Here is a 20,174-nt window from a genome sequence, read left to right on the forward strand (position 1 = left end):
TCCAAGTGGATCAAGGATCTCCAGATAAAACCATATACACTCACACTAATAAAAGGAAAAGTGGGGAAGAACCTCAAACACATGGGCACTGGGGAAAATTTCCTGAACAGAACACCAATGATTTATGCTCTAAGATCAAGAATCGACAAATGGGACCTCATAAAACTGCAAAGCTTCTGTAAGGCAAAGGACACTGTCACTAGGACAAAACGGCAACCAACAGATTGGGAAAAGATCTTTACCAATCCTATTTCTGATAGAGGACTAATAACCAATATATACAAAGAACTCAAGAAGCTAGATTCCAGAGAACCAAATAAACCTATTTAAAAATAGGCTGCAGAGCTAAAGAAAGAATTCTCAGCTGCAGAATAGGGAACGGCTGAGTAGTTCCTAAAGAAATGTTCAACATCCTTAGTCATCAGGGAAATGCAAATCAAAACAACTCTGAGATTCCACCTCACACCAATCAGAATGGCTAAGACCAAAACTCAGGTAACAACAGATGCTGCTAAGAAAGAGGAACACTCCTCCATTGCTGGTGGGACTGCAAGCTGGTACAACCACTCTGGAAATCAGTCTGGAGGTTCCTTAGGAAATTGGACATAGTCCTTACTATCTGAGGACCCAGCTACACCATTCCTGGGCATATACCCAAAAGATGCTCCAACATACAACAAGGACACTTGCTCCACTATGTTCATAGCAGCAATATTTATAATAGCCAGAAGCTGGAAAGATCCCAGATGCCCTTCAACAGAAGAATGGATATAGAAAATATGGTACATTTATAGAATGGAGTACTACTCAGCTATTAAAAATAATGACTTCATGAAATGCATAGGTAAATGGACGGAACTAGAAAATATCATCCTGAATGAGGTAACCCAATCACAGAAAAACACAGGTGGTAACATGGTATGCACTCACTGATAAGTGGATATTAGCCCAAAAGTTCAAATTATCCAAGGTACACGCCACAAACCACATGAAAGTCAAGAAGAAGGACGACCAAAGTACAGATGCTTCAGTCCTTAAAAGAGGGAATAAAAATATTCACAAGAGGAGTTGTGGAGACAAAGTTTGGAGCACAGACTGAAAGAATGGCCATTCAGAGCCTGCCCCATATATATTCAGCCACCAAACCTAGACAATGTTGTTGAAGCCAAGAAGTGCATGCTGACAGGAGCCTAATATAGATGTCTCCTGAGCAGCTCAGCTAGAGCATGACAAATACAGAGGTGAATGCTAGCAGCAAACCACTGAACTGAGAACGGGGCTCCCCATTGGATGAGTGAGAGAAAGGCTTGTACTAGTTGAAGGGGCTTGCAACCCCATAAGAACAATACCAACCAACCAGAGCTTCCAGGGACTAAACCACTACCAAAAGAGTACACATGGACAGACCCATGGCTCCAGCTGCATATGTAGCAGAGGGTGGCCTTGTTGGGCACCAAATGGAGGAAAAGCCCTTGGTCCTGCCAAGGCTGTACGCCCCGTAGTGTAGGGGAATGTCAGGGCAGGAAGGTGGAAAGGGGTAGGTGGTTGGGGAGGGGAACAACCTCATAGAAGAAGGGGGAGTGTGTATGGGATAGGGGGCTCATGGATGTGAAACCAGGAAAGAGATAACATTTGAAATGTAAATTTTAAAAATCCAATTAAAAAAAAGAAATGGTATTTTATGTGTGCCTTTTAAAATTACTTCTTAATTTAGTATTCTTAGTATACAATTTCTGTTTTGTTCTATTTCTGCTTTTATAATGTACAGAATACAAATTTTAGTAAAACTATCTTAAATTTATGTATTTATTTCACTTTTATCTAACTATGGTGGTACATTCTAAGAATCATGATACTTGGGAAGCTGAGGCAAGAGGATCAAAGATTGAAGCAGTGTCTGCAGGAAAGTAAGATCAACTCTGTCTTAAAAATACTTCTTTCCTATAAGAAAGGAAAGCCTGTCAATGTACTTTTATGATAATTTTTCAATTAAGTATAATGATGTCCCAACTAGTGTTTTTAAAATTCTCTGATACTTGGAAATACTTTCTTATATCATTAAAATTGTCTAAGACATTCCAAATAATAGACCAGTAATGTTAACATCCTTTTAATATACTTGCTTTAAAATTATTTACTGAAAACAAATGTAAAGTTAAATGACATTTTGCTGTTGAATTGATTTTGTTTTTCTTTAACAAATAAAAAGAATTTCATTTCCTGTTTAAAAAAATAAGAAAGAAAGAAAGAAAGAAAAAGAAAGAAAGAAAGAAAGAAAGAAAGAAAGAAAGAAAGAAAGAAAGGAAGGAAGGAAGGAAGGAAGAAAAGAGAGAGGGAGAGAGAGGAAAGAGAGGGAGAGTAGGTAACTAAGTTGTTGCTCCCCTGGGAACAGGTAAGTTATCAAGTAACAACCAACCCAGGTCTGTTTCTTACATTTGCCCGTTTATAAAAATAAGCTCCCTTCTTGTATGGCGTATGTGTGGTTTGAGTATGACATGTCCCCACAGGCTCCTGAGCTGAGCACCTGGTCCCTAGCTAGATATACTGTTTGGGATGTTCTAAAACCCAACTTTAGGAACAGGAGTCTCACTGGACGGAGTAAGTCACTGAAAGCAGGGCTTCAAGTTTTTTTTGGTTTTTTTTTGTTTGTTTGTTTTTTGTTTTTTTTTCCGGAGCTGGGAACCGAACCCAGGGCCTTGCGCTTGCTAGGCAAGTGCTCTACCACTGAGCTAAATCCCCAACCCAGGGCTTCAAGTTTTACCACCTGGCCCTGGCCCCTGCTTCCTGTTCCGACGACTGCAGAGGTACTTACCTTGACCACTATGATGGGTTATAATTCTTTAGAACTCTGAGACAAAATCAACTCTTCTCTCAGATGCTGCTTCTTTTCAGTTATTTTGTCACTCTTTTGTACAAGGAGAAGAATAACATAGACAAAGGAAAAGAATGTGATCAATTCAAATTTACCATATGAACAGTAAAGGGGTCCTGGCGATTCAACATTGGCAGAAAGTATGGCCAGGCAGTGCTCTTGCTTCGTTTTGCATAGTCAAAGAAAATGCTGACACGCTGGTGATTTTCCTAAAAGAAAACCAAGAACATAATGATTATAAACTGCTCCTTACCCACTTATTGTATATCCATTAATGTGTATGATTTTCTTCTACTGTACATTTATAATTTGTCTCTTCCATTATTAGATAACAGTGGCAAGAACTTGAAAGAACTGGTCACATATCCAGTCAAGAGCCAAGACTGGATTTAAATTAAAGTGTGTGTATTAGTGTTCCATTCACTTTCTTCACTCAGAAAGTTCAGGATTCCCTGCCTAGGTATGATACAGTCCTCAGTGGGCAGGTCTTCCTGGCTCAATTTACATACCAAGGTAATCCCCCACAAACATGTCCATAGGCAAAATGATCTAGATAGTCCCTCACTGAGACTACCTTCCCAGGTGATTATAGGATGTATCAGGTTGACTATTAAAACTAACCTAAAAAAATAAATAAATAATAAAAATTAAAAAAAAAACAACCATCACAATAACATCAAGAACATATACTGTATATATATCAAACTTCATACACAACCAACTACAGAACACTAACAAAGGAAGCATTAGTAAATTTCATATAGGAGCATATTTTCAAAATACGAAAATTAGTTGGAGAGATGGCTCAGTGGGTAAGAACTTGTGCCATATGGTGGGTATGACTATGCCACAGGACAGAAGTTCAATTTCCAGCATTAGCTTGGAAGCTTCTAACTCCAGTCCCAGAGAATGCAAATATTCTCTTCTGGTATCCACTGGTACCAGGCACCACATGGTACACAGACATACATGCAAGCAAAATAAAATAAATATTTTATTTATATACATATATATATATATGAAAATCACATATATTGTTGAAGTTTGCCACCCCCTCATTTTGTCCCATGTCTGCCAGCTATTTCACACTGCTGCTATAATATGCCTGCCAGTCATTGACACAGAAAAATAACTGGACTCAGAGCACGGTCGTGCTGATCACATATCCTCTAAGTCCTGTATGAGGTCTGTTAATCTTAAGACATTCCACAAAGCTTTATGTAGGACCTACCAAAGTAAAGGTCAATATGAACTGTTTTTGTCTAAAATGGCTTGAGTCAGACCACCAGGTAGCACTTCCTGCACCTTTGTATGAGTTTTTGTGGGTTTTTCCTTTATAAACTGATAGAGAAAGATGTTCAATCTCGTAGCCCCAGATAATTCTGAGCTATGTCCCTGATCCATCAGTACAGTATTAGGGTGTGTGTTCAACTAACCATTCCTGTCTGAGATCAGTATTTATATGGTTTGTGGGCAACCCATGGACCCCAGCAATATCTTAGTCTAAGAGGCAAGTTGTACTTTCAAGAAAATATGAAGACACTTCCACCAGGATCATAAACAAAACAGGGTTCTCACTAGCTCAACTTCTAGTTAATATTGTATTGGAGACATTAACCAAACAATCTGAAAATAATTAAACAGACAAGAGTATACCTTTATAAACTAATAAAAATTTCAACCAGAAAATTCAAATAAAATAATCACTAAGGTTCCAATATGTAAAATAAATGGAGAAATAACTTATATAAACAAACTGATGACAGAACAGAAATGAAGTTTATAACAGTAAAGATAAAATATTTAGAAATAATTTAAAATATGCAAAAGTCTTTATACTAAGAACATCCCTTGTTATTATCCCTTATATTTTATTTTTCTACCCAAAACTAAATGACCAAATAAGTATGATGAGCATACTATTTCTTCCTAATTTATACATTCAAGGCAACTCAGTGAAATGTCCAACAAACTAGTCCACAGATCAAGACAGGCAATGCTCAACATCACACAAAACAACAGTTAAAAAAAAAGAAAGAAAGAAAAGCTACCTGGAAGCTACTCTGTAATTAAAACTGGTTGGCACTATGCATGAACACACAGGCATTCCCAGAGAAGTGTGCAGAAAATCTAAAAACAGACCTAAGTATGGAAAATTTAAGGACAAGGTTGACCATAGTGAAAAAGACTGACATTTTAACAATTAATGCTGTACCAAGTGCAGTCATTTTATAGGCATAAAATTATACAGATTCCTTATATCATCCACAAGAACCAACTCTAAGTCACTAAGTATCTAACGTAAAAAGTAAAACGGAAGTACTGGAAGAAGACTCACATGAGCTTTACCACTTAGTGAAGGAAGAGCTAGGAAGCCAGGCCTGGTGACTCAGACATGAAATCCAGCTAGCCTCTCAGGAGGCTAAGGTTGAAGGGTCACAATTTCAAGGCCTGCCTGAACACAGAGTGACTTCACGGTCAATCCAAGCAACTTTATAAGACTCTGCCCCAAAACAAAAGTGTTATTTAAAGGGGGTGGGGTGTGTGTGTGTGTGTGTGCGTGTGCGTGTGTGTGTGTGTGTGTGTGTGTGTGTGTACTTGCCTAGCATGTATAAGAGCCCTGGGTTCAATTCTCAGTATCACAGAAATATATACAGGAAGAAAGAGAGGAGAGCTGGAAGGGAGGAAGGGACAGAGAAGTGAAGAGGAGAGAAGACAGGGGTCGGAAGGGAGCGGGAAGAGGAGGACAGAGACACACTACTGTTAGGCTGGCTAAGACAGCACACACTTTCCACCCTAGCATTCAGCAGATTCAGGCAGGAACATCTAGAATTTGAAGCTACCCTGAGCTACAAAGCAAGATTTTGCCTCAATTAAAGAAAACAAAAAGTAATTAACTAGACTAAGATCCAGGTATGCTTGGCTCACTCCTGTCATCTCAGTACTTGAAAAGCTGAGCAGAGGATTGCCGTGAATTCAAGGCTACACAGTGAAATCTCAGACTAGATTTACAAAAGAACCCTGCCTCAAAAAGCCAAAAATATCAACAAAATCAGACTACAAAATAATTTTTTACCATGCGAAAAACAACATAAGCATAGACAAAATTAAAATACAAACAGGAAAAAATGTACTATATATACAGGTATACTTCTCATGGGTTCATAATGAACTCTGAAAATTTACAGAAAAAGCCAACAACACTCGGGGCTGGAGAGATGGCTGCTAATAATCCACAGGACGGTTCCAGTTCCACTGACTCAAACAGCCTATGCTGGCCTCTGCAGTCATGTAAATGATGGACAAACAAACAGACAAGCAAAACACCCATATACGTAAAACTAAATAAAATTAAATCAGACCTAAGCCAGACAGAAATATAAAATAGACAAAGTCAAATAATTCAACGATGGGATTTAAAAAGTTTCATAAAATATTCAACTTCATGTCTCACTTCAAATAAGGAAAAATGGAACCACCTGATAATGTCCTCTGTTAGCAAGGCTGCAGAGAAGCGCTATTCTAACGTGCTGCTAGTGAAAATTCGAACACACTGGCCATCTCTTAACACAGATACAAATGCAGTTGTCCTTTACCCAGCAATGGGACTTCTGAAAACTGTACTATAAATGAGAATATGAAAGAAGGCTTGTAGAGGTTCCTCTTTCCCTCATTACACCTGACAATGAAGTCTTTCTGAACTGGGGCTACTGCAAAGTATTAACAGCTAAGTCCACGCAGGCATTGGGCACATACTCACCTGCAGCATGTCGTCGACCATGGTCAGTATGTACTGCACTGTCTGTTCTTTGGAGATGTGTGTCATCAGATTTATAAACGTTTTAGCACACTGCAAAACATTAAATTCATGTTAGTGTTCTGTTCGCTTTTTAAATTTAAAATAGAGTCTCACTCTGTAGCCCTGGCTGTCCTAATCCTCACTATGTACAACAGGCTGGCCACAACCTCAGAGATCCCTTGCCTTTGTCTCCCCAGTACTGGAATTAAAAGCACCACTACACCAGCATATGCATCTTTTTACAATTTTAATGGCACATCTATAAAATATTATTTCTATTTCATAGAACAAAATAGAAATGCTATTAGATAGCCAATTATAGAAAATGTGTACTTTTTACACTCATTATGATGAGACTTGAGGACTTCACCATGACTTGTATCAGACTCTTGACTGTTTATAATGGTGATAAACTTTAAAATAGTTGCTGTTTTTAAGTACACACACCTAGCCATTATCACTCTTGATTACTCAGGACAGCATAACCTCTTATAGACAAAGACTAAAACTGATACTAAAATATACTTATTTTTGAGATGAACTTGGAAGCAGAGCCCCCGAGAGTGCTGGAGACTGCAGTCACAAGGCCTTGGTCTTCTACGCCCTACAGCACACCAACCATATGGATGCTCTGGAACTCAGTCAACCCTGGAACCAACAACATCCTATCTAACAGTTTTCCCAAGACCATTAGAATAGTCTGCACTGCACTTGGACTCTGTCGCCCAAGCACAGCTCTGCATCAGAAACTGTGATGGACAATAGCACAGCATCTTACTTGGGAACCAGGTTCTACGTTCATCATGTAAGACAAATAAAGCACAATTAAAACTATGTCATATAAGTCTCTTAAATCACCCAAAAATTATGGCTTTGCATAAGTAACACAATTCAGTAACAAGTTTGGAGTCACAGTTTGAAAATCTTTGCCTACTCCATAGGCAGAACAGATTGACAAGGTTCTATTCAGTACCCACTCATCCAGTAAATACTCCATGTAAGAAACAAGGAAATGATACCCTACCACACGCGCGCGCACGTGTGTGTGTTTGTGTGTGTGTGTGTGTGTGTGTGTGTTATTTCTGAGATATACATACATATACATATTCACATGCATATACACAATACTATCTGTCCATGGAATATCTATTCCACATACCATATGGATAGTCCACATACCATATGGAACAGAATTTTTAAATTACATAGCATGAAGTGGAAATTTTGGTTTCTTTGGAAACTCAGTTGTGTCATGTGTTTTTTCTGGAAACTGTCTTATGAGAGGTCTTGTGATATTTTTCCTGGAAGCTGTCTTTATGAGAGGATATTTTACAGAAGCAGACATGTGAGAGGGCATATCATATTTTGCTGGATCAGATGCTTAGAAAGAATACAGCTATAACTCCACAGTGTAGCTCTTGCATTGCTACACCTTGCAACGCTTCACTGGTCTTCACTAGCTTCACACTGGTCTTCGTTAGTTGTACAACACTTTGCTGGTCTTCACTACACAGAGAGAAGTGCACCAAAGAACTCATGGTGAACCAACTGATTTTTGCTACTTCCACTGTCTCAATTTGGTGGAACCCTGCGGTTTCTGCTGGACAAAGCTGCCGCTACTGATACATGTTTGGGTTTTGCTATTGGACTGAACTGCTGGTATTCTGACAATGAAGAGTGGAATTGCCTTAAAATAACTACTTCTAAACAGGTCCACAACCCCTTTTCCTATAAACCTTCTTTTTCCCCTACCTCTGGTCAGTGGACTATAAGGGAGATTGAAGCGTTCTAGGACCCTAAGTAAAAGTAGTTTTAGAAAAATCTAAGCATACAATAGCATTTCTAAAATAACCTTTACTTTATTGTCAAAGTTAAAAGTAAAACATTAAGCTGTAATCTTTTAGCAAAAAATAAATTCCACATATAATCCTCCATGTAATATTTTTAATATACTGCCATTTTGTTTGGTTAACAGCAGGTGCTAATTTCATGGCATTAATATATAATGCTCACCACACCAGATACTGGAATCCAAGTGAACTAGTTTACTCCTTTAATGAAGCTCTTCACATATTAAGGCCTTTCCCCACTTTTACAGTAATACAGTGATTCATATAGTGCTAGCAGGATGAAAAATAGTAATCAAGAGGGAATCTTTATAATGTATATCAAAAGCTTTATACATATTTAAATTATGTGATCAACAATCATGTTTATAGAACTTAATATCAGGCAATTACTAAGACTGTTCACCTCAAAACTCCTTGCAACATAAAAAAACCAAAAACAAAACAAGAGAAATTACCAAAGTATGTAAAGTGTTGGTATTAAGCATTTCATGATTCATCTACTTAATAGATAACTCCAGATTTTGGTTTGTTTGTTTTGAGACAGCATCTCACTGTCCTGGAACTCATTATGTGCATCAGGCTGGCCTCACACCCATAAAGATCTGCCTAATTCTACCTTCTGAGTGCTGGCATTAAAGACCGGTGCCACTGTGCTCAGCTCAGAATTACTTTTAAAAGCCATTATTTCTATTAGTAAGAGTATAGGCTGAAAAATGCCTTGAGACTGAAGTGAAAGCACTAAGTGATAACAGAAAAACTATCAGGTTGAATAATGCTTTTTTTCTTATAATTGTTTAGTAATATTAATTATTACAAAAGCATATTAACTATATAAATATCTTAAATCATCATGCATGAAAAGCTCTAAAACAATTTTAAAAGAAACAAAGACTAGAAACCCATCTTTGATATAAACATGGCAAACATCAATGGATGTATCTACACAGAGACAGTATGAGGGGACCATGAGTGCAACTCAAAGGCTGAACGCGAGCTTAGCACACAGGATACCCTAGCCTCAGTGCCAGCACCACTGCCTCTTTAAGAAAGAAAAAAGTTTTTAAAGTGTGTGTGTGTGTGTAAGTGTAAGTGTGTCTAAGTGTGTGTGTGTGAACAGCAAGAGGGAAGGAAAGGGAGAGAGAAAGGGGGAGGGAGGAAATATTTTAGGTTAAAATACAAGGGATTCAAAAAAAGTTCAGAATAGTTCTAAATACTTAATGAGAAAAAATATAAATCCCACATAATCAAACTAATAGGGTGCCCCTTTTAGCTACAAACTCAAGTATTTTACTTATATTAGGCATTTCAAGTATTACTACTGATAATGTAATGTAAAAAAATTAACTAACAATGTTAGTTTGAAAACTGTGTACATTTCAAAAAAGTATTTTTCATTCTACGAACTCAGAAGGTACTCATCTGGGCTTGGTGTACAAGCCCATAATCCCAGTCACACAAGAGACTAAGTCAGGAGGATTGTAGATTCAAGAGGAGCCTGGACTACAGAGTGAGTTCAAGGTTAGCCCTACCAACTTAGTAAAATCTTTCTCCAAAAATAAAATAAAATTTTACAGTAAAAAAGAAAGGAAGAAAAAAAGAACTGGAGAGATGGCTCAGAGGTTAAGAGCATTTGTTGTGCTTTAAGAGGACCCAGGATCCATTCCTAGGACCCACATAGCAGCTACTGTTTATAACTCCGAGGGATCCAACATCCTCATCTGGGCTCCATGAGGATCAGGCACATCTGTACTGCACTGTACTTACATGTAGGTATAACACTCATACACATAAAATAAATCGTTTTTTAAAGATTTAAAAAGAGGCCTAGAATGTAGTGTGGCTGTAAAAACCTTGCATGGGCATGTTTAATCTTGAGTACTGCAAAAAGTAAAGAAAAAAGAAGGAACTCAAAACTGTAATAAAGAGCTTGCTATAATGGCATAGGGCTACAGTTCCAGGTGTTCTATGGAGGATCATAACTGTGCCAGCTAAACACAATTTAACAGAATTGTGCCTCCTAACAACAAAGGCTGGGATACAGCTCCCTGGAAGAGCACTTACCCAAGCAACCAAAACCAGTGGTTTTATCCCCACAATGGCAAGGTAGTACTAATGCTAATAACACACATACAGTAGACTACTACAGGGTCATTAATAACACATACAGTAGACTACTACAGGGTTGTTAACACATACAGTATACCACAGAGTTGTTAATAACACATACAGTAGACTACAGAATCATTAACAACACACACACAGTAGACTACTACAGTCAGAGGTTGTGTAGCACTTTAATCTTTATGTCTCGGTCTGAGACTGAAGTTGAATCTATGGCCTCTGTTGCGCATGCTAACTAGGCACTCTAACACTTGAGCTACATCCCAGGCCTTTCCAGACTTTTTAATGATAGGGAAATAAGTGTTCATTATAAAATAAAATTAAGAATCACCTGGCTGCCTTCAGTTTGAAGCATCTCTTGCTTCTCCTCAGAACATCTCTTCATTTCGAACCTTTGAATAAATTCACAATCTTCAGCAGAAATCATCTGCCCCCTAGAAAGTAAGAATTAATTATTTTGTTCAGTGAGTCCTGTGAGAGACACAAAAATTTGAAGTACTTTTCCTTCCTCCTTGGTGTGTTCTAGAAAATTACAAGAGGCCACTGCTTTGTACTAGGTTCCTGTATTGGTCCCTACACAACTAAAGAGTCTAACATAACCAGAAAAGATAGCAGATTAATTTCCCAAACCACATACCGTCAATGGACACATCCTGTGCTTAAGTCCTAACCAAAAACCCAAACCTGACTAACCTAACTATAAGCAATTCCACTATTCTGGCTCTCCATCCCCTCCGTAGGACAATAACATGAGGAATGAAGGAACTTTCTGATCTCTATGCTCACCTTTCCCATTAAACTAGCCTGCTGTGCTCAGCCCATCAGAAAACACTCCATTTTATGAAACAGTATTTCCCTGACTGTGGAAACACAAAGAAACTAGTAAACATCTTTTAACTCACTGAAATTTGTCTTTTGATTGTTATGAGGGACAAGTGCTGATTAAAGATCTTTGTCATCACCGAAAACTTTAGCTCTCCCACTTAGTGACTGAGTGACCTCCATGTATTCTAGATTATTTATCTAGCCAAACAAACAAGAACCACATGACTTTTGAAGGGCTTGTATAAAGGATAGGACTACACAATCAAGACACAATTAATGCAGCACCTGGCCCACTACAAGGATACAACAAAATGTCACCTCTTTTATTCAAAGTCTCACCCTTAATTTCTCCCTATCCCAATCCCAACATATTTGCTTGGCCTTCAGATTCATTACACCCAAAATCAAGTGAAGTTCTACAGTCATTTCCTGACATTTTTTTCTCTTCCAGTTGAAAATACATTCATCATCCTTCTCTTTGAAAATTAACCTCTCCTTAGCCAGGCATAGTGGCTAATGCCTTTAAACCCAGCACTGGGAGGAAGACACAGAGCCAGTCTGGTCTATATAACACATTTAAGGATAACCAGAGCCACATAGGAGACCCTGTCTCTTTAAAAAAAAAAAAAAAAAAGGAAGAAAGAAAAGAAAAGAAAAGGAAAAGGAAAATAATCTCTCCATTCTGATCTCTGTCCTCTCCAAAATCATCCTACATCCCATTTTCCTCCCAGTGGAGTCCCTTCACCATTGGCTTTTTGTTCTTCACAGTTTGTATCTGTTAACCCTTAAAACTTTGCTTTTTTTCCTGAACTCCTTTCTAGAGATTCAAATCAAGAGAATCCAATCTTCCTATCTCCACCAAATCATTGCTTATTTCCAAGTAAAAACAGATTCAGCAGCATCACCACTGAACCTGCCATCTCCAATTTCAATATGGCTTACCCTAACTGCTCTATTCATCAAGGACTCCAGCATGTCACAATAACTACCACCACACCCAAACAGTAAGGTCTAAATCGAGGCTCTCCTTGATAAAACATGACAGCAGAACAACCCTGCAAGTCTCCATATGACTCACTTCAAGACACATACTTCCCCTAAAAGAAACTGAACCACAGTAAGCTACTTGACGCCCTCAATTACCACACATTCAAGCCTGGGCTCTGTAGCCAGGGCTCCCTGCACTGCAGTCCCCATTCCTTCTGCTTAGATTACTACTGTGAGGCTCTTCGTGTGCTCCTACACAGCTGCTTATTTCATCATTGTCATAGATCTCCTTTGCTTTATATCTATGTATGTGTGCATGTGTCAGATTTCTTCATTTAATATTTAGCCCAGTTTATTATTTAATTTGTAAGGGTCTGTTAGTGTATTGTGATTCTTATATTCTTATATTCCTCTACATACGCTTTTGCTGGACTCCTGTTTTGACAAACGCAAACCCATCCCCACTTGTATTTTTATATTGCCTAGTTAAGTTTAAGCTTAATCAAATACAAATATTTTTATTAAATGAACATTCCTTTTTTTTTTTAAGATTTATTAGTATTATGTAACAACATTGTTGCTGTCTTCAGACACACCAGAAGAGGGTATCAGATCTCATTACAGATGGTTGTGAGCCACCATGTAGTTGCTGGGAATTGAACTCAGGACCTCTGGAAGAGCAGTTAGTGCTCTTAACCACTCAAACGTTTCTCCAGGCCAAAGTACATTTTTGTACATTGTATTTTCATAGCATATTAATTCATGAGGGCAAAAACATATTTGAATTAATTCTCCCCTACAGGTTTTATATCTTCTGTAGATGCTGTGGTATAAGATCCACTAATTATATATGTCATATCCAGCATGTAACTGTTCTTTTAGGGCTTTTATATCCACTAGTGTCCTCATATCAGAAAGCTCAAGAACAAGCATTTGGCTACATTTGAGGAACATTTACACATAAACATGCAGAGCAGAGGGACTTATAAAAGGAATCTTTACCCAGACCACAAAGTAAAGGTCAAAACTAGGAAAAAACAAAGCAAGATGCATGTAGCCCCAGAGCCTCAGGACTAGAAAAGTATACAATTGAAAATCACTCCAAAAGCAAGCCAGAAGTTCTGCTGCCCTGCTACTGCTTCACGATTAACACTCTTCTGTTTACTTCACAAACAGTCAGGCTCTACAAGCAAGCAACTCCTTGTCCTCTAATCTAAAAGCTTTCTAGACTAACGAAGTCAGGAGTTCAGAGCATTTAAATAATTACACATTGACCAATGGGGAAAATTATATGTACATCTTTCTTTGGCAGTCCTTTAGTGGCTGACCCCACAATATACCAGGTCCTTAAAACAGGAATGTGGATGTCAACCTAGACATCTTTCACCCATACGTGTCAAGTTGAGCACTATCTTTCTCAAATCTGTCCAGTTCTCAGCATTCTAACAACCTTAAAACTGCCATTACAACTTCTTCCTATGGCTTAGCTAGTTCCCACAAACCCACTCTTACACTGAATGCAAACAATCCATCCAGCAGTGACCTCTGTCATCTACTCCAGGCTAAGCAGCCTTAGTGGTGACTTTCAGGAGACTGGGCATTTGGGTTCTTGTAGTGGTACATTGCATTCCACATTCACACTCATTGTTCAAGCACCCTACAGCTGGGCTGCTCAAAGCTCCCCCATGAGGAGAGACTCTTTTGAAAAGACAACTCTACAATAAGAGCTATCACCTATAACTGACTATCACTTTCATGTGTTGTACATGTTGACCTTCTTAGACTTCAAATACATTGAGGGTTTCATAACTTAAGAATCCTCCTGAAAAGCACCAAGTGACAGGAACAGGCACAACTCCTCAAGGTACCCAGGTACCCAGAATATCACAACCATCCTCTGCCTTGCTGTGAGCTTCAGCTCTCACCACTGCTTGCCTACACACCATAAATAACTTCCAGCACAATCTTCCCTCTATTTCAGTTTCTGTTGTACTTGGACAGATCCTCTTTTTTGTCACATGGTCAAATAGCACTCATCTTTGAAAACTCAACTGAAGGATCACTGCATCCGATAACTCCTGATGGTGGAATCAGCTACCCTTTTTTGTACACTCATAAGTCTATCTTCCTATCATCATAGCTATCCATGAAGTAAAGGTCTGTTTTGATACTATGAGTTACTTTTGAAGTGCTAATCTACATAACCTTTGTGTAGGCAAGACAAAAAATAAGCAACAGATTTCATAATTGATTTTTCAACGTGCGCATTCAAATCTGAATCTCAGTAACTCAGTTATAAATATGCCAAAATAAACCCATATGAAATAAAATGATAAAATAGTATGAAGAATAAAGGAGGGCTGATGAAAGGGGCGGGGTTGAGGGTGGGGGAAGAATGCACCTTCCACTTAAGCCTGGCAACCTCAGTTTGATCCCCAGTACCAGAGAACCAGTTCTTGCAGATTTGCTCTGATTTGCAAAGGCATGGCACTCAGCACATAAACACACGTGTGTGTATTACAACCATCTGTAACTCCAGTTCCAAGGTATCTGAGACCCTCTTCTAAGCTCAGAGAGCACTAGCATGCATGTGGCACACATACATACGTACATGTAGGCAAAAACAGTTAAATACACAGTTAAATAAAATAAAATAACTACTGTGAACTGTTCTATTTCCCCAAGCTGTCCTACCATACCAGGCAGACACCCTGAGACAGCTAGCTCTGGAGAGGAGGAAATGTTACAATTAATTTATTAGTATTTTTCCAGTATTTCTCTCATCGAAGCATGACCATGAAAGAGCCTGAGGCAAAAGCACAAGACACCCATGACTCACAACAAACAGTACGCACTGAAGATAGGACTGCCAGTTCACTTTGTTGGCACGAACTTCAGCAGCCTTGGCTGCAATGATGTTAGTTGGGACAGCAGCATCCACGGCACCTCGAATGTCCATCTTGGTCATCTAAACTTTATGATTTTGAATGTTTCACAGACCTTCAATTTAGGGCCAAGATAAAAACAGAATAGCAGGCATTTTAATTTTTGAACTACTAGTATGAATACAACCACGTTCATTTCACTTAGCTTGAGTAGTAAAGATCCTAGCTCCGAACGGCATTAATCAATTTCAAATTTTGTCTACCACCCCTTAAAAGGTCTTTCCGTTGGCTTGTTCTTTTCCAGGGAAGAGTTTTTAATTATTAGCTGCAATATACTTTGAAACTTTTAAAATGACCATTTAAGAGGCTGACAGCAAAATTAAAACTAAACAGAATATTAAGCAGAACTCTTTGACCACCTTTAGTGCAATCATACCCAGGTCTTTGAATATGCTAAAAATAGCCCCAAAGTCCACTGCTCTAAATCTGTTCACTCATGTTCAAATCTCTCATACAAAAACTAAAACACCGAAAAGGGCCAACTATGGTATTTAAATGGCATCCATTAGGCTTCAATTTGCAAAGACGTTATATTAATTCCTTTAAAAATCACTGATTCAAAATAAAATATACCAAGTGGTATGGTAAATTTTTTCAAACACCAGTGCCTTCTTTTCAAACAGAAATTGACAAAACATTTTTCGAAATCAATATTGAAAGAAATTTCCTTTCCAACTTGGGTACAGCCAACGATAGGAGTCTATTCTGACAAGAAAAAATGTACAATAATGAGCTACAAAAATAAAACATCAGTCAACTTAATAGACATGTTACACCTTACTTTACTAAAATGCAAACACCGAACTCTCCATTCCCAAAACTTACGTTCTTGCCCACGAGCAAAAGGAGGAAAGGCAAATCATACCTAAATTCTACTCCGCGTTCCCAATGTGCTTAGTCAGTGTGGAACTTAAATTCTCCTTGTGGGGACTTGCTGCCTAAACAAACAAGGTCAGCGCGGACTGCGGGTCCCAGGTAGAACCGGCTCCATCCAGGAAAGGCTGGAACCCGAGGGCACAGTGCGGCCTTCCGGGGAGGCTCCGGGCCTCGGCGACTCTACCCAGGCCCTGGCCCAAGCCTGCCCACCCCCGCACGTCCTCTACTTCCCTCTGCGGTGAAGGCCCTGCAGCTCCGCAGACCCTGGCGCGGCCCGCAGGGAAAGCAGCCCGCTCTCGGGAGCCGAAGAGGGGCCCCAGGCGGCCTCACCTGGATAGCCTCGGGGAGTGAGGGCCACAAGGGCAGGCAGGTGCGGGTCGAGCTCCGAAGCCTCAGTGGCCACGGAAAGCCCAGAGCAATGGGAAGGCGACTCCGCGACAGACGTTAAGAGGCTCTCACGGAAAAAGCCGGAACAGCTGCAAAGTGACAGCAGCGTCTGGGCACGTGAGCAGCGGCACGTGACCGCAGTGGACCGCGGAAGCCGAGAGGGCCCAAAAGTGCTAGCACCGCGCACTAGGCGGCCGGACAGGGGCCAATTCCTCGGGTGCTTTAAAATGGCAAAATTCCCACCCAGCAAGTCGCCCTTACCAAAAAAGCCAAAGCTCCTGACATCAGTCTTTGGAGAAATTTGGTTTATGACCTTTGAGTATTTTTGGTTTGTTTGACTTAACCATCTCTTCGGACCAGGCATTTATACTCAGATTTTAAGCATAAAACTCAGACTGAAAAATGAGTCATAGACCCACGGTTACAGGCTTAACCAGTAATATATATTTCAGAAAAACGTTACTCATTGTTTACCTAACTTCACTTGCTCTCAGCGTATATATTTATCTCACATCCTATCTTAAACCCAAAGGCCTGAGCTGGCCTTGTCTTCAGATTATACCAAAATATATATAATAGTGTTGGAGGCAAGTAAAAAAGCACACAAAGGAATGTACCTAAAAAACAAACAAACAAAAAACAGTATATTGTTACTTTAAAAAAAATCTTTTTGAGGTCAAGTTTCAAAAACCATCATGAGTTATAAAAGAAAAAAATGTAGGAGATGATATTGATTTTCTACCACTACTGCAACAAATTACCACAATTATAGTGGTTTAAATGAAGCATAAATTCATCGTCTTTCAGGTGTCTGGGTCAGAAGTCCAGAAAAATGGGTCTCTCCCTCCAGAACTGCTTTAGGCCGGAATGACTTTATGCTAGAGGCTCAGGAGAATCTGTTCTTCTACCCTCTGTGTTCTAAGTCACTATCACCATCACGGACCATAGTTCAAAAGAGGTATCCAAGTTTCACCTGGATAACCCAAGCAGCTCTCCTGATCCTTAACCTGTTCGTTTCTTCAGCCTTTGGTTCCCCTTTGCCCAGCAAGTTGATAGCTTCACGGGTTTAGTTTCACCGGTTCATTAGGTTAGGACATCATGGGCCCAATTTTCCGTCAGAAATTATGTGGAAGGATACACCCTGATTTAATGTAAGTTGCTGGATAAGAATACAAAGGGCAAGTTGCTAATAGAAAAGAGCCCATATCTTAGACCTTACATAATATGCCTTGTTTTTCTGAAGGAAAACTTTGTTTTTAGCCATATTGGGGATTAGACCCAGAGCCTCCTTGAGTGAGACAAGCACTCCGCAAACTGCTATTTCCCAACCCTGAAGTAGAGCCATGTTACCTCTTTAAAACTGGATAGTTCTGGGCCATGGAAATGCTCTCCTGGTAAACAATGGCATTGTCACCAAATCCAACCATTGAGTTCAATCGTCAGACCCACAAGGTGAAAGGTGACAACAGGCTCTCTGAAAGTTGTCTGTTGGCGTCCACTCACTCAGTGCTCAGTGTGCATGCCCACAGCCATACACAATACGTACATAAATAAAATTTTAATGTAATTTTTTTTTTACTGAATACCACAGCCTGGCATGGTAGTGCGCGTCTGTAATCTTGGAATTGGGGCAGGAAGAGGAAGTCTGGCAGATGAAGGCCAGCCTGGGCATCACAACATGAACCAGGAGACAAACACATGTACAAACACAATTAAGTAATTGTAAGATAATCTTTACGCTGCATACTTGAAATTTTTCTTTCAAAATGATACTATGAATTAAGTCCCTTTGCGATGGGGTTGTCCAGAGATTGAAACAATGCCAAACGTATATTCTAGCACTGAGCTACACCCAGCCGAAAGGGTACTGTAAAAACTGTACCCTAAATTGAAGATGTGCTTACCAAGAGAATGCTAGAATTGACCCAATAACCGTGTCGTAAAATAACTCACAACAAATCTACAAGTCTCAAAGCTGTTTGCACTGACTGTCTTGCAAATGTAGTACGTGTTTTGTAGGTTCTAGGAGAAGCTCTTAGAATTGAAACTGGGACTTTGAGGGTTACTATTAGAGCACGAGAGAGGGATACTGATATTTGGTACCCAGAAACCACTGAGGATGTCTGGAAGCATGTCAACAGCACCACATAAACAAGTGTCAGCTTGAAATGTCAGCAAAAAGCCTGGAGGAAAAGCAACTCAGTAACCTTTTGATCAACCATTACAAATAGAGAAAACTAGGTTCTAGGCTGTGTAGGGGACATGGTCTGGCTATTATAAAGTAACATGAAGTTGTGGCTATTGCATCCCTATTATTTGATGACTCCATGTAGAAACTTATCTGTCTCATGAAGTCCCACTAATAAATCATTGATCTTAGTGCCTGTGCTATCAGTGTTCTGTTCGGGAAGTCTTCTCCTGTGCCAATAAGTTCAAAACTATTCCCCACTCCCTCTTCTATCAGATTCCATGTACCTGACCTTATGTTGAGGTCTTTGATCCATTTGGAGTTGAGTTTTATGTAGGGTAATACGTATAGATCTATTTACATTTGACTAGCACCATTTGTTGAAAATGCTTTATTTTTTTTCCAGTGTGTATTTCTGGTTTCTTTATCAAAAATCACATGTTCATGGGTATTGGGTTTATATCTGGGTCTTCAATTCAACTTCATTGATCAACATGTCCACTTTTCTGATAATGCCATTCTCTTTTTATTACCATAGCTCTATAGAACAGATTAGAGATGGTGATATGTCCAGCGGCTCTTTGATTATTCAGGAACTTTTTCTAGCTATACTGGGTTTGTCTGTGTGTGTGTTTCCATATGAAACTGAAAACTGTCCTTTCAATTTCTGTGAGGAAATGTATTAGGATTCTGATGGAGATTGCACTGGATCTGTAGACCACTTTAAGTAGGATGATCGTTTTCACTATATATTCTTTTATAGTAGCAAAGCAAAAATAGGAAACAAACCACAATAGTGACCTTGAATTGTCTTGGCAAAATATGGTAGACTAGGCAGACTAATTAAGAAGCAAAAATGTGTTTCTCATGCTAGCCTAGAGTGCATACCTGCAGTCCCAGTACTTGGGGAGGGGGGCTGAGGTAGGAGGATCTCCAATGCCAGACTCTCCTAATCTACACAGTGAGATCCTGGGGTATGTTTTGGTTTTGTTTTGTTTTGTTTTGTTTTTTTAAGGGAGAGGTGAAAATGTGTTAATTTCCTAGAGATCTAGAAAACCAGAAGTCCAAAATTAAAATGAATTCCTGAGTTCTTACTTTTCTCTGTGCCCTGCAAGGTGGAGAGAGGGCAGCTCCCTCTTGTCTTGTATGATGAGAGTTAGTTCTTCTATGGGATCAAGCCTTCACCTCTTTTTATTTAACATACTTTAAACTTAATTGCATTCATAAAGGCCCAAATTCACTCACATTAGGGATCGGGAAGTCAACACATAGACTAAAGGAGAGAAAAATAATACAATATCATGTATTAACAGCCAATAGCAAG

At 39.2% G+C, this 20,174-nt stretch overlaps 1 protein-coding gene across 13 annotated transcripts in view; it reads right to left on the reverse strand.

Annotated features, from left to right (window-relative positions):
* Positions 1-20,174, reverse strand: part of Atp6v1h (ATPase H+ transporting V1 subunit H) — a 102,738-nt gene that overhangs the window by 74,454 nt on the left and 8,110 nt on the right. For 3 of the 13 annotated variants that reach the window (XR_015619449.1, XR_015619447.1, XM_087547827.1), the window contains exons 1-5: positions 16,606-16,773; positions 15,310-15,454; positions 10,974-11,076; positions 6,633-6,722; positions 2,968-3,081 (exon numbers count right to left, since the gene is read on the reverse strand). Coding sequence is in view for 9 of the 13 variants with exons in the window: in XM_087547827.1 (XP_087403953.1) it covers positions 2,968-3,081; positions 6,633-6,722; positions 10,974-11,076; positions 15,310-15,422 (420 nt within the window). In the remaining 4 variants the exon portion in view is untranslated. 13 annotated transcript variants of the gene reach the window in all.

Source organism: Rattus norvegicus, chromosome 5 (genome assembly GCF_021556685.1).
Source record: "Rattus norvegicus strain SHRSP/BbbUtx chromosome 5, alternate assembly SHRSP_T2T, whole genome shotgun sequence".
Taxonomy (NCBI): Eukaryota; Metazoa; Chordata; class Mammalia; order Rodentia; family Muridae; genus Rattus; species Rattus norvegicus.